The sequence below is a fragment of the Wolffia australiana genome, chromosome 4 (assembly GCF_029677425.1).
Source record: "Wolffia australiana isolate 7733 chromosome 4, ASM2967742v1".
In the NCBI taxonomy this organism is placed as follows: domain Eukaryota; kingdom Viridiplantae; phylum Streptophyta; class Magnoliopsida; order Alismatales; family Araceae; genus Wolffia; species Wolffia australiana.
Window position 1 is genome coordinate 17579400 of NC_135838.1, and position 15351 is coordinate 17594750.

Here is a 15351-nt window from a genome sequence, read left to right on the forward strand (position 1 = left end):
CTGCAGTAAATACCTGTTTACTCCCTTCATAAGGAGCATAATTATGAAACTTCCTATAGTAGGGAGTCATATTATCTGTGGCACCTGTATCAATAATCCAGTCGGTATAAATATTAGGAGAATAAAATGTTGTCTCACCCACACGGGCCATAGATGTAGAGCTGATCACAGTCTTCAGCTTGTCAGATTCCTCCTTCAGTTTGTCATATTCTTTAATATGAATCGTTCTGACACCGTCTGCTTGTCCTTCTCCAGCACTTGAATCTGCTTCTTTAGCATCTTTAGCATGCGCTTGGACAGGCCTGAGGTGTGGATTTAATATCCAACAATGTTCCCTTGTATGGTTCCTCCTCTTACAATATGAGCACTGGAGGTTGGACTTATATTTGCCACCTTGACCCTTCTGGCTTTGGGCATCTTCCCCTGGCTTCTTGTCATATTTGCCGCTTGCACCTTCACGTCCTGACGATGCTCCCTTTGGTTGCGTCGTCTTTGGAGGATACCCACTATCATCTCTATTTGTCGCTTGCACCTTCACCGTTCTTGACACCTAAAGTACTGCAAATATTCTTCCCAACCCCTACTGTCCTCTGAAAGCGCCACCCTGGAGTGAGCTCCGAAGTGTCTCGTCAGAGGTCACATCTGCCCCGATGAAATGTTGCGATCTCCACACCACATGAGCGAACAGACATTCAAAGAACAGGTGTGAGCAGTCTTCATCACCTTTTGCATACATGGGCCACTCTACATTTGTGTCCCAAAAAAAAATTGTGTCCAATAGTATGCGATTACGGAAGACTCTTGTCATCGGTTGTCTTCTTAGGATCAGCCATCCAAAGATCCTAATTTTTAATGGGACCTTCTGCTTCCATAACCAATGACAAATTGTAATAATGCGGTCTTCCTCTGTTGTCTCCCCTCTGATCCATTTGTATGCCTCTCGAGCTGAAAATGACCCACCGCTCCACGTCCAACCATCTCATGCTCCATCTGTGGGTCTCAGATATAAGATAGCTTGCTGCATTTTTAGGAAATCCTCAATCTGTTGATCCGACAGGGGGCAAGCAAAAATCGGTTTCCATGCAGCATCCCAACGATCTCGCACCAGGGCTTGGAGTTTCCTTGCTAACACAAATAGTCCGGAAAAAGCCTCCCTCAGCTTGCCTTTGGCTGACCAATCAGCAGTCAATTAATGGAATATAGCGCTGTCCCCGAAAAGCCGTTGAATCCTTGAGAAGATTTGTCTCAATCCGTGACAGAACATGGATGCCCCACTGATTGGGTTTGACCACTCCCAGCTCAACTCCGGACCGTAACTATCTCTCAAAACCTTCTTGACCAAGTCCTCCCCCTACCCCATGATCCTGACCCCCTATTTTGCCAGCAGTGCTGTATTCATGTCTTGTAGATGCAGAACTCTCAGCCCTCCTTGCTCCATCAGACGACAAAACACCTCCCATGATACTGTGGCCGGTCCGCTACTACGCCCTAGTCCAGGGCCTTGCCGAAAGAAGTGCCTCATCAAGGATTCTAGGCATTGTTCAACCCCATAGGCAGCTTGAAACTGACAGATAGAATATCTTCTAAGTTACATATTCACAACTGGGGAGTAAGTAGCTTATGTTAACTCGGCTGCAAGCCCACTAAAAAGTAAGCTGGTATTTAAACCAGCCTTTCTCTTGAATCCTTCAAGAGGTTTTATGGTTCAAAACTTAAGTGGATTGTTGAGGCCTTTTGATGCTGGAGGACCAGAGCTGATTAATTTTTTGCATATGGTTTTGTACGCAGCTGGCAAACTGAGAACATGTCTTCGGCTGAGCTAGAGGAGCCTGAATGACAAAAGATTTAATAAAATATGTATGATACAACCCCCTTGAGATGTTTACCATGAATTCCTTTAAAAAACAAGCCATTCAAGAGAAACTCAAATGACTGGTGAAGAGGGATGCAAAAAGATGAGAAAGATAGATAGCTCTTAAGGAGGAAAGGAGAGAGATGGACAGAGCGATAGATCCCTATTGTTTCTGTGAACAAGAAAACAGTACTTCTCAATCCAGAAATGAAAGAGATTACAGGGTTTTATAGGAAGCCCTAATGGGCTGACTAGAGATAGGGCCCTTAATGGGCTAACAAGAGAGAGAAAAATACAGAAACGATAATAATCATATCAACACTCCCCCTCAAGCTGGAGCGTGGGTGTTTTCCACACCCAGCTTGGAACAGAGCTCCTCAAACCTAGGGGCATGAAGCCCTTTGGTGAAGGTGAAGATATCTGCAAGTTGTTCAGCGGACGGAACATATGGCGTGCAAAAATCTCCCGATTCAAGCTTCTCTTTGATGAAATGGCGATCGATCTCAATGTGCTTTGTACGATCATGCTGAACGGGGTCATGAGCAATGCTAATCGCCGATTTGTTGTCGCAGAACAGCTGGACAGGGGAGATAACTGAACACCGTAGCTCACGAAGAAGCTGGGTAATCCAAAGTGCTTCACACAGACCATGCGCAAGGGCACGGAACTCCGCTTCAGCACTCGATCGGGAGACCACCTTCTGCTTCTTGCTCCTCCAAGTAATCAGATTGCCGCCCAAGAAGGTGCAATACCCAGATGTGGACTGACGATCAACCACAGAACCGGCATAATCGGCGTCGGTGTAGACTTCAAGACACAGGCCGGTATGGTGACGAAAGAATAGTCCACGGCCAATGGTGCCCTTCAGAAAACGGAGGAGACGCTGAGCAGCATAGAGATGGCTCCTGCGAGGAGTCTGCATAAACTGACTCAGAACACCCACTGAATATGCAATGTCCGGACGAGTGTGGGTGAGATAAATCAGTTTGCCCACAAGTCTTCTATATAGTCCAGGCTCAGCAAGCTCATCATCCGCATCGGCACCAAGTCGATGATTCGCATCAATCGGTGTCGAAATAGGCTTGGAGTCCTCCTTTCCAAGCTCACAGAGAAGATCCACCGTATATTTTCTCTGACAAATGAAGATCCCGCCTGAAGAATAGGCCACCTCGATGCCAAGAAAATACCTCAACGGGCCAAGGTGGCGAATAGCAAACTCGGACGAGAGATACATAGCCAGCTGAGTAATGGTCTCCGTATCATCACCCGTGATAATAATGTCATCCACGTACACAAGAAGAATAGCGACTCCCCCTGACGTGGAATGGCGGTAGAAGAGGGTATGATCTCCATTACACTGGCGGAAGCCCCGGTGCTTCATGGCCATTGTGAAACGGCCAAACCACGCATGAGGAGATTGCTTCAAGCCATATAAAGCTTTCTTCAGGCGACAGACAACTGACTTTGGAGTCGACGGCACTAAGGAAGTATAGCCAGGAGGTAATGCCATGTAGATCTCCTCAGTCAAATCACCATGCAGAAAAGCATTTTTAACATCATATTGCTGCGAAAGCCAGCTACGATCTGCAGCAAGAGCCAAGAGAATCCGGACAGTATTCATCTTGGCGACAGGAGCAAACGTTTCCTGATAATCAATGCCATGCTTCTGTGTGAACCCTTGCGCCACAACACGTGCTTTGTGTCTCTCAATAGAGCCGTTGGAATTGTGCTTCACAGCATAAACCCAACGACTACCCACCAAATGCTTGCCCGACGGTAGTGGAACAAGATCCCATGTCTCATTTAGAGCAAGGGCGTGGAGCTCCTCCTCCATAGCCTGACGCCAATGCGGAAATGAGAGGGCAATGTCCACCGTCTTCGGAAGGGAGATGGCATCAAGGGAGGTAAGAAGGGCATGATAGGATGGGGAGAGACGATGAGAGGAGGTAGAGGCTTCTAAGGGATAGAGGGGAGAAGGAAGAGGGGAAAACAACATGGCTAATGAGGAGTTTTCTGGAGGTGTGGAGGAGGGACGACTGGAGAAGGGGCAACCCGAGGCTTGCGACGAGCAAGGGTGATACCGTAACGCTTTTCAGGCGGGCAGCGGCGTATAGGAAGCGGTGGGACCGAAGAAGGTTCAGCAGGAGTGGAGAAATCAGCAGTAGGAGCAGGAGGAATCTCCATAGAAGGTTCGGACACGGGGGCTGGTGGAGAACTGGGGAACACGGTCTCTATAGGAACCACGAGAGGAGACGCGGTTGGAGGAGTAAACGAGGAAGGGCTAGGACTGGTGACGAGGTAGAGGGTGGAGGAAGAATGAGAAATTCAAGTGGATCGGGTTGAGGTGAAGAAGGTGGTAGAATTGGAGGAGAAGGAGAGTAATATGGAAGAAGTTCATCAATGGTGGCATCCTTGGTGACGATAAAACGACGAGAGAGTGGATGATAACAGATATAACCTTTTTGGGTGGAAGAGTATCCAACGAACACACACTTGAGGGCACGAGGGTCGAGCTTATCACGACCAAGTTGATGGTTAGGCACATAACAGACACATCCGAAAACACGAGGGGTGAGATTGGTTCGGAGAGAGAGGTTTGGAAAAGAATGCTGAAGATGATCAATTGGAGTGGAATAGTCAAGCACTCGAGATGGAAGGCGATTGAGGAGATGGATTGCAGTGGAGACGGCTTCACCCCAGAAATATTTAGGCACATGCATGTGGAAGAGAGGGCTCCGGGTCATGTCAAAGATGTGACGGAATTTTCTTTCTGCAACATTTTGTTGGGGGGTATATGGGCAGGAGGTTTCATGGATAACGCCTTTTTCTTGGAAGAAGGTGCTCAACGTGGAGTTGACGTAGTCTTTAGCATTGTCGGAGCGGAAGCGACTAATGGATGTAGAAAATTGGGTTTGAATAAGAGAATAGAATTGGGGAATAACACGAGATATCTCCGATTTATTCTTTAAGAAATACGCCCAAGTGAATCGAGTAGCGTCATCAATGAAAATGCATAACCACCGAGTGCCGGAAGTGCTATGAACTGGGGACGGGCCCCACACGTCGGGGTGAATAAGAGAGAAGGGAGTCGATGAATGAGAGGGCGAGAGAGGATCGTGAAATGCGATGATGTTTTGCCATTCGACAAGCGTCACAAACAAACCGGTCCACAGAATGACCTTGAAAGAGTTTGGGAAATAGACGATAAAGAGTGACGAAGGAAGGATGGCCGAGACGTCGATGGAGAAGCCACAAACGCTCGCGAGAGGCCGAAAGGGAAACGGCGACAGTAGCAACAGCAAGAGAGGTCGAAGGAGGCCGAAGAAGATAGAGCCCCTCATGCTCCTCAGCAATGGAAATCGGCTTCCCCAACACCTTATCACGATAAAAACATGAAGTAGAAGAGAATGTAAGATCTTGGTTCAAATCGCGAACAAGGCGAGATAAGGAGAGAAGATGATGGGTAAGACGGGGAACATGAAGGACTTTAGGAAGAGTTATTGAAGAGGAGAGGGCCACACGACCAATTCCTGCCACGGTGAAAAGATCTCCGGAAGCAGTCTTGACTTTGGAAGATCCAGAGACGGGTTCATAAGTCACAAAGGCTCGAGGATTAGGTGTCATGTGAGCGGTAGCACTGGAATCAAGAAGCCAAGCGGAAGATGAAGAAGGGTTTCCGGAAGGGAATGGAGATGTAAGAAGAACGGTGGACATACCTGCGTGGGCCAAGGAGCATGAGCCCACGACTGGAGGATCAAGCAATTGGCGTAGACGTTCCATTTCCTCCGGAGTAAAACTGGCGGGCGAGGCACTTGTCGGGAGAAGACCATACGGCAGCGGTACTTGACCCGGAGTAGGCACGTGACTCACAGACGGTGCGACAGTAGCAAGATTGTTCTGTTGCATGCGTTTCCGTTGAAGCTTGTAGCACGTCTCTTTGGAGTGACCTCGCTTCTTGCAGTAGTTGCAAAAGAGCGAAGGATCACCCTTAGGAGACTCCTCGGTCCGAGCAGTCGGACTACGCGGCAAAGTGCCGGGTGGTGTAGTCGTCGATGGGCGCGCAGACGAAGAGGACTGTGCTACAAGTGCCGAAGCCGAGTTCTGGGTCTGCTGAAAGCGAGATTCTTCAACCCTCACACTGCGGAGTGCATCCTTGAAGGTAAGACCAGTCTCCCGATGTATAAGCTGAGCCCGTACCGCTTCATATTCCGGGTTCAGTCCCATAAGAAACTGGAAAACCCGAAGTTGAAGAGTATATTTGCGGTCCACCGAATGAGGGTCTGGCGGCATGTAGTGGTCAATCTCATTCCACAACGAAATGAGCTCCGTACTGTACTCCATGATAGACCGGTCCACTTGACGCAGGTTGGCGGCCCGATGCACCAATTCGTACAGAGTCGCAATGTTGTGCTTCTTGGAGTGGCTCTCGAGTGCCGCTTCCCAGACCGCCCGAGCCGACTCTAGAGACAGGAATTCACCCTTAACATTGGGTGAAATACTGTCCAAGAGCCAGCGATGAACCACCCCCTCAATGTCCAGCCAGTCATAATACTTGAGATCGGTCCGGGGAGGTCCGTCTTCTAGAAGATGGCGCATGAGACGCCCCTTTAAAGTGATCTGGACGTACTGGCGCCATTGCAGAAGATTAAATCCAGTAAACATGCCATCCGGAGGCATCCTAGGCAGAGAGAATGGTCCAGGGGAGGACGACCAATTCCCGGACTCAAGAGGCACCGCAGATGCATGTGGCGTCGATACCAGCGTCGAGTCTGGCGTAACAGTAGAGGTCTGGGCTTCTGGCGAATCAGCAGCAACCGGATTCGTCATTGTAGGATCCGGAGACTCAATCAGAGTAGACCACGGTCAGAAGGTGCTGCACCGAGCAGTGGGATCGGCAAGAGCTGATGGCTCGACTGAGGCAGATACACGGCGCGGTGGATGACGCGGCCGAAGCAGGCAGATACACGGCGCGGCTGACTGCTGCGCGCGGCACGCGGCTGCGCGTGGCTGGCTGCTGCGTGCGCCGGGCGGCTGCGCGTGGCTGGCTGCTGCGCGCGGCGGGCGGCTGCGCGCGGCGGGCGGCTGCTCGCGGCGAGCGACGGAAGATGGCGCGCGGCGAACTGCTGCACACGACCCCAGATGCAGGATACGGCGGACGGCGATGGACCGGAGCGCGAGATCAGGGGGACGTGAGAATCGCCAGAGATCGGAGCGCAAGGTCAAGCCCAGGAAACCCAGATTAGGGTTAGGGTTATGGCTCTGATACCATGTGAACAAGAAAACACTACTTCTCAATCCAGAAATGAAAGAGATTACAGGGTTTTATAGGAAGCCCTAATGGGCTGACTAGAGATAGGGCCCTTAATGGGCTAACAAGAGAGAGAAAAATACAGAAACGATAATAATCATATCAACAGTTTCGGAGGAGAGAGACACCTCAGATCTGGATTTCAGAAACAATATTTTAAGAGAGAGAGAGAGTTTGGTCTTCATGGGAGGGTAGGTGAAAAGAGGCTCAGGCTTTCTTTTTGTTAGACTGCAGAATTTCTACTTTTATTTTTAACTCTACGAGCCATGTATTCGTCTTTATATTTGCTGTAACGGCTTTATTTTTTTGACTGATGTGACTGGGTTTGGACATCAAGATCCGAACCTGCTAAGCTTGTATAAAGGGTGTCGGGAGCAACCATTTTGTTTCCTTTCTTATTTTGTATCTTTCTTTTTTTACTCCTTTCGTGCATCTTTTTTAGTTTTCTCTGTGTTTGTACCTTAATGGGGCCAATGAGTGTCGGGCCTACTTGTAACCCCATTAGTATGGAGAAACAATTACCATTCAATTGAGTTTTCCTGTTTTTTCATTCGACCGCTTCTCTCCAACCCTAACAGGCTGCTATGGTCGCCGTTGGCTGGAGTCTCACTTGGTATCAGAGCTCCCTGGGCGTTCTGCTGTTGACCCTACATTGGATCCTGTTGGTGGTGACCTTGAGTAGTTTTGCGGCCTGGCGTGGCCTTTTGATTTTACCAGCCTGGCTCGACGAATAAAGAACTGATTTTCGAGTAGGTAAGGAGGAAGAAGCTTGGCAAGCATCCTCTCCGGATACCTTTGACTTGGGGACTACTGTCTGGACGCGCTGACAACCAGGACTACACTAAGCTCAGGGGTGAGGCAAATATGGAGGAAATTCCAAGCCTTACAGGTCCAAGATCGGATGGAGTGGAATGGGGTTTAACGAGTCAGGTAATTTTTCCTGTTGTCCCTGACATTGTGAAGTTTAATGGGTTCAATCTGCTGGATTGGAGCCAGTACGTGGAATTGATACTTGAAAGCAAAGTATTAGTTCATCACCTCAAGGAGGATGTAAATCCGGATAGTCCAAAATATAGATCTTGGAAGGAGGATGCTGCGTGGTTACTGGGCAGCATGGTGGGAGGCTAGTTCAGAAAGTATCTTTACTTGAAAACAGCCAAGAGGATCTGGGACAAGCGACATAGAAGCAATGCGAAGAATACTCATGTCTGGGGAACCTTTGAGCTTGTGACTAGAGCAACCACGCTAGTACAAGGCGACTCATTAGTTACCGAGCTTGCTGAGGAGCTTCAGGGATTGTGCCGAGAGATTGATTACCTCAGGCCGAGCAAGAATCCTGAAGACTGGCAATCTACCTGCAGGATCGTATGTTCCGGTTTTTATGGGACTCAATAAGGACTACGAGGGACTCCAGAGTCAGATTCTCAATCGAGAGCATGTACTGGATGAGGAAAGACACATGGCATATGGGAATGATAAAGAAAACACCAGCTGGACTCATGGCAAAAATGAAGCAGCATAGAGGCAGATCGGACGGGCGTGAAAAAACAGCTACAAAAACTTCGAGGAATCAGGGAGACAAAAATCCAGATCAGAGGGGCCAAGGAGGTTAATAACAAGGTAGATAGAACCTACATTTTTCTTATTGTAAGAAGAAAAACCATACCAAGGATACCTGCTGGACTCTGCATGGACGACCTCCCAAATCGGCTCAAGGCTATGTCACCGACTCTGAAGAAGATGGATCTGGTCATGGAGAAGCATGATGACAGGACACCATCAAAATTACTCTTAAGATTACTGTTGAAGACTATGCTACTCTTAAAGAAAAATTTGAGAACCTCAGGACCACGATAAGTTCTTGATCCATGGCCAGAGCTGGTGAGCTACCTATCCATTCTAATTCTATCTGACAGGATCATTGACACTTGTGCTACCAATCATGTGACCCCCAATTGTTCTAAGTTCCTTAATTATATTTCATATCAAGGAGACAGAAGGGTGTTCACTGCAGGGGGGAAGCCCTACCGGTCACATGTATCGGGGATGTAAAAATTACAGGCCTTGGTTTCATTAAACATGTTCTACATGTCCATGGTCTCAAGGCCCAACTAATATCTCCACAGAGATTTGTCAAAGATTTATACCTTATTTTTCCATGTCACCTGATGGTATTTGTTTATGATAAGACAAAAACCAGGGGACTCCACCTTTTAATTGAAGAATGAACTTTTGTATATGAGCGACGAATCTAGTGGTGGTTCAACATTGTGCTATGCTACACAGGAGCTTGATCCTACCAGACGAGTGGAGAGGATTTGTCTGGTGCATTGTTGCCTTGGGCATCTTTCTTTTGAACTTTTGAGACATATGTTTCATATGCTCTTTAAGGATACGAATGCTGCTACTCTCTTTATTGTGTATCCTTTAGTGGAAAGATTGAACGAAGTGCAGTGCCGTTTGCGCTAATTCATTGTGACATGTGGGGGCCATCTTCTACTACATCGTCGACATACGGCAGATATTTCATTGTATTTCTTGATGATTGCATACGGTCAACTTGGGTGTACTTGTTAAAGTCCAAATCAGATGTTGCCTCTGTGGTTCAAGCCTTCTTCCTCATGGTGAAGAATCAATTTGATACTTCTATCAAGCGACTGCAATCAGATAACGGAAGGGACTTCATCAATGGAACTCTTGCTTTGTACTTCAAGGCACAGCATGTGATTCATGAATCTTCGTGCATATATATACCACAACAGAATGGAGAAGTGGAGAGGCGAATAGGTCATGATGTGCCTTAACATTTCTGGATAGGCTGTCTTAACATCTGTGCATATAATTAACAGGTTGCCTTCCAAATCATAGGCTGCGAAAGTCCTGTAGACCTGATGACGAGGTTTTATCCCCATACTTGGTGGAAGACATATCTTAAATGAGAATATATTGGTGCATATCTTTTGAACGTGTTCATAAACCATAATACAAGTTCAGTCCCTGGTCTATGTAATGCTTTTTCTTGGGTTATTAGCACACCCAACATGGAAAAAAGTGCTACCATCCTGAATCAAGGAAATTCTTTGTCTGCTGATGTAAAATTCCATGAGGGCGAATGATTCTCGTAGGATTCTCAAGAGACATGTAGTGGAATATATCCACAGGTGCCTGGAATTCCTGAAGTTGCAGTCCAGCTGAATAATCAAATGAGAAATCTGCAAAGCCACTTGGAACAGGACCCATATTCACAACATGAGGACTAGGTATTACCTACTGCTGAGAATTAGACACTGGAGCTCTTCCAGGTCGCCATTAATGAGATGGGAAACCCCTTCTTGATCACTCCCCTGCAATGGAAGACACCACTTTGAAGCCCTGAGAAGGTCTCAATGTTGGCGGTTTTAGCAGAGAGTGTGTAAGAAAGGCAACTCCCTCCATCTGAGCTCCTTACTCCATTAATGCTCCTCTCTACCTGGTATCACCTCCTTACGCTGATAAATCTTTCAGCCAAGCTACTCCATCTAGTGGGATTTCCTCGCCCCCCGAAATCTCCACCCTCCATGGAACTTCACCTCCAGAATCTTCCACCTTCGAGATAAGTTTTTTCTGACCAAATATTGACCTAGAAGTCCCAGAGAACCTGGAAATCCTAGCCGCCGTGGCATCCCATTCCTTCCTCTCGACTGTTGTCAAGCACCCAAGCCATCATGCCTTCGATCTCCACTGCTCAACTGCTGTCAATCACCCTCTATCTCTGGTCATTGTTGAGCGACATCGTGGACCCTTGACTCGGGATTATAGCATCTGTATCCCTTTTGGGTTTGTGAACAACCCAAGAATATACACTTCACAGATCTGGAGCTGAATTTGTCTCCCGGATTGTGAATATGTACGAAGGATGTACACCCAAATATCCGCGGTGTAAGATCTGTCTTCCATCGATGGTGAGGATAGAATTTCATCATCAGATCTACAGGACTAGCATATCCCAGGGATCTTGATGACAACCTGTTAATGATGTGTACAGCAGTTAGAACAGCATCTCCCCAAAATCTTTTTGGTACATCATAATGGATCAACAATGATCGAGCTGTAGCGGTAACATGGCCTATCTTCTTTTCGGCTACTCCATTTTGCTGTGGGGTATACACACAGGACGACTCATGAGTCACACCCAGATCCTTCAAATAAGAAGAGAGTGTCTCATTGAAGAAGTCCCTGGCATTGTCTGTACGCCATACTTTTATGGAAATCTCTTATTGAGTCTTCACCATCTGGAAGAAATTCTGGACCACAGCAGATATGTCAGACTTAGATTTTAAGAGATATACCCATGTCAACCGTGTACAATCATTAATAAATATGATAAACCATCTTGCTCCTGTCACAGCCGTAGTAGAGGATGGTTCCCACACATCACAATGGATAAGTGTAAATGGTTTCTCACTCCGTTCACCCCCGGCCATTAAAAGACGTACGTTTATGTTTAGAGAATTGACATGTCTCACAACTGAGATTAGAAACATTAACGCCTTTAAAAAAACACGGGGAACATGAGTCTCAAAAGTTCAAATGAAGGGTGTCCAAGTCTACAATGTAAAAGCTTAATCTGCTCCGTCTGTCTGCTCCACTTCACGTCTTCTGCAGCATAGCAGGCCATCTGACTCTCAACTGCCAGGTCGCTCACATAGATGATTCCATTCTTCACCTTAAAAGGTGAATGAAGTCTTCTGGTTCTTTGCCTTATCATAAACAAAAATCCCATCAGGCGCCATAGAAAAAATAAGCTTTAAATCTTGAACAAATTTCTGCGGAGATATAAGCTGTGCTCTAAGACCAGGTACATGTAGAACATGTTTAATGAAATCAAGGCCTGATATTTTTACATCTCCAACACCAGTGACTGGTAGACTTTCCCGCCTTGCAGTGAATACCCGCTTCTCTCCTTTGAAAGGAGTGTAATTAAATATTTTCGAGCGGTAGGGGGTCATATGGTCTATTGCCCCTGTATCAATTATCCAGTCAGAAAAGAGATGATTTGGGGACTAAGATAGCTCACCAATTCTGGCCATGGAAGTGGAGCTTATCATCGTCTTGAGTTTCTCAAACTCTTCTTTAAGGTTGATATAGTCCCCAGCAGTAACCTTGGGGTTGTCATTCCCGCATCCTTCTTCCACACCTGATTCACCCTCCTTAAAGTCAGTGGCATTCGCCTGTGCTGGCTTGGAGGGTCGTCCATGTAGAATCCAACATTTGTCTCGGGTATGATTCCTTCTTTTGCAATAGGAACAATGCAGGTTTGACTTGTACTGAAATTTCCCCCCCGGAGACTTCAGTTCTGGACCTTCCCCAGACTTTCTCTGATCTTTTACAGCTACGCCTTCACTTCCTTCTGCTAATTTCTTTTGTGATTTTGCCTTAGCCATAAGACCTGATCCAGTGTCTTCTTTGTTGTTCCCATACATCCTGCGTCTTTCTTCATCCAACACCAATTGTATAGCTTCTTCCAAGTCGGGAACACGCTCCCTGTTGAGAATCTGACTTCGGAGGCCTTCATACTCTCTATGCAGTCCCATAAGGAACCTGAACATCCGATCCTGTAATGTAGACTGCCATTCTTCTGTGTTCTTAATAGGCCTCAAATGATCAATCTCTCACCACAGCGCCTGAAGTTCATCTGCGAATTCGGATACTGACATTTCTCCTAGGACGAGTGTAGTAGCTCTCATCACTAATTCAAAGATTCTCCGGGCATGACTTTTCTTCACACTATTCCTGTGTAGTTGGTCCCAAATTCCCTTGGCAGTCTTCAAATACAGGTATTTCCAAAATCGGTCTCCTGCCATACTGCCCAGCAACCATGCATGGACACTGGCGTCTTCCTTTTTCCACATTTTATACTTCACGCTGCTTGGATCTACCTCCTCCGTGAGGTGATGAACTAACCCCTTACTCTCCAGGATTAACTCCACATATTTGCTCCACTCCATCAAATTGAAGCCATTAAATTTCACAACTTCAGGAACCACTGGGAAGATTACTTGAGCTGTTATCTCCCGTTCTTCCCAATCTACCTTAGGGCCTGCTGACGATGCACTATCTGCCATGGCTTTGACTTAGCTCCCGTTTTCCTCTTGCTTCAGCTTCGAATCCTTCGGAGGCGTGACAGCTGTTAGCTCTGTTGTAGAGCAGTTCAACCACACTCTTCTTGACAGCCTCAAGTTGTAAGTCTCTTCTTGACAACTCAACCCCTCACGACAGTCGATACTGACTTTTCGAGATAGAGAAATGGACGGGGGTCGTAATGCCCCGTGACTCAATATCTGACTAGCTATTCCAACGGACCAGAGTGGAATGGTCAGGCGAAGACTCCTCGCACTTGCTCTGATACCATGTCGATAGCCTGGCCTTCCTCTCCTTGCAGTGGTGGACTTAGCTGACAGTTAGGGTTTGAAGACAAAAAAAACAACTTACTACTTCGATAGGTCTTTCCCATACTTATGGGTTTTACAAGTGGGCCTAAACACTATTGGGCCCATTACATAATGACTAACCCGAAAAGGGTAAGAAAGAAAAGTTAAAGAAATAAAGACATAAACAAAAGGAGAACGATTGCTTTCCGACTGACAGATCCCAAGGGTGGATGTTGCTTCAGATGAGGCCTTCTGGGGCTCTATCCATGGGGGTGTCTGCAGGAGGAATGGAGTGGGGAAGGCTCCTTGTGGTGCAATGGATGATATGGCTGCACCGTAATGATGTTGTTGTTTAGGGAAGGCATGCCTCAATGAACAGTGTGCTGCATGATGTGGAGAGTTTTGTTTCATAATTGTTTTAGGAGGGAGTGAAGGGCGAGGGAAGGGCCAATCTGGCCATTTGTGGTATTATACGTTCATATCTATTTTTTTAAAATATCAAAGTAAAAACCTATAAATAACCTCAGATTGATTGCTGATCTTAGGTGATCTTCCTTACTTTCTTCTAAAAACAAATAAATGAGTGGAGGGACAGGGAAGTTGAAGGGAGCATTTGACTTACAGAGCAGATAGAATGGGGGAAAACTCAGGAAGATGATAAGTTGAGTTTCCTCCGCAATACAAAAGAGGATAAAAAAGAAGTTTTTTTTAAGGTTCAAAACACTCTTTTTATAAAGTTGTAATGGCGAACCCTTTAAGGGCTATTATGACCAATAGGCAGTTACCCTAATGATCATGGGTATAGATGCAATATTATAATCTTATGGAGTAAATATATGTAAAGAGCAAAAACTTAATTTAAGGTAATGCTGTGCTAATTTTTTTAGCTCTGAATATTCTCATCAGACTTTTGAGACTGGCCATAGCAGTTCACCTTATCTCTTATAGTTGCATGTACCATCAGTAATCATCATTAGTAACCCAACAATATATAGCGTTTTTAATTGGGTATTCACACTCTAAACAGGCAACATCTCGATTTTACGGGGGATGATAACTACAAGTAGATGGATACTAGTTCTATTTGAATGAGTGCTTCAAAAAAAATAAATTGAATGAGTGCTTAAAAGTCAGTCTGATGCCCTCTGTCTATATGAAAAATTTCTCATTATCTTTTGGTTTTTTCTATGATCAGATTGAAATAAGTCAATTGGATGAGTTTGCTCAAACTGCTTTTCATGGATACAAGTCTTTGAATCGAATACAGAGCCGCATATATCAAACAACTTATCATACAAATGAAAACATCTTGGTAACTCCTATCCAATACCCATGAGTTCAATTTCATGGTGGAATTAGGAAAAAACCAAAACCTTGCTTTCTAATAAAATTCTTATATTTACCATTTCAGGTTTGTGCACCAACAGGAGCTGGCAAAACAAATATTGCAATGATTGCTGTTCTACATGAGGTGCTGCTGAGAAGTATTAATTATTGCACAATTTATTTGATGTTTGCATGCACTTCCATTCCTTTGTTTATTGTATTATTCATCTTTTTGTTTTATCCCAGATTTTCAAATGATTTCAGTTTAATTCATGAATTCTGTATGCTATTAAATGGGGTGAATATTAAAAATTCATTTACGTCAGATTAAGCAACACTTCCGTCAAGGTATTGTTCAGAAAAAAGAATTCAAGATTGTGTATGTTGCACCAATGAAGGTATGTCGAGCCTTCTGCTGACTTATGTTTTGTTTTCAATTATGAGGTTGTTGATTT

The 15351-nt window shown here is 45.8% G+C and overlaps 1 protein-coding gene across 7 annotated transcripts in view; it reads left to right on the forward strand.

The window, feature by feature from the left end:
- Positions 1-15351, forward strand: part of LOC144702153 (U5 small nuclear ribonucleoprotein helicase) — a 76843-nt gene that overhangs the window by 11609 nt on the left and 49883 nt on the right. For 5 of the 7 annotated variants that reach the window (XM_078574063.1, XM_078574067.1, XM_078574066.1 and 2 more), the window contains 3 exons: positions 14766-14882; positions 14982-15041; positions 15223-15294. In XM_078574063.1, the coding sequence (XP_078430189.1) occupies positions 14766-14882; positions 14982-15041; positions 15223-15294 (249 nt within the window). Of the gene's footprint in view, positions 1-7927; positions 8091-13362; positions 13382-14765; positions 14883-14981; positions 15042-15222; positions 15295-15351 lie in introns of those variants that run through there. The other 2 variants (XM_078574068.1, XM_078574069.1) reach the window with 2 other exon arrangements.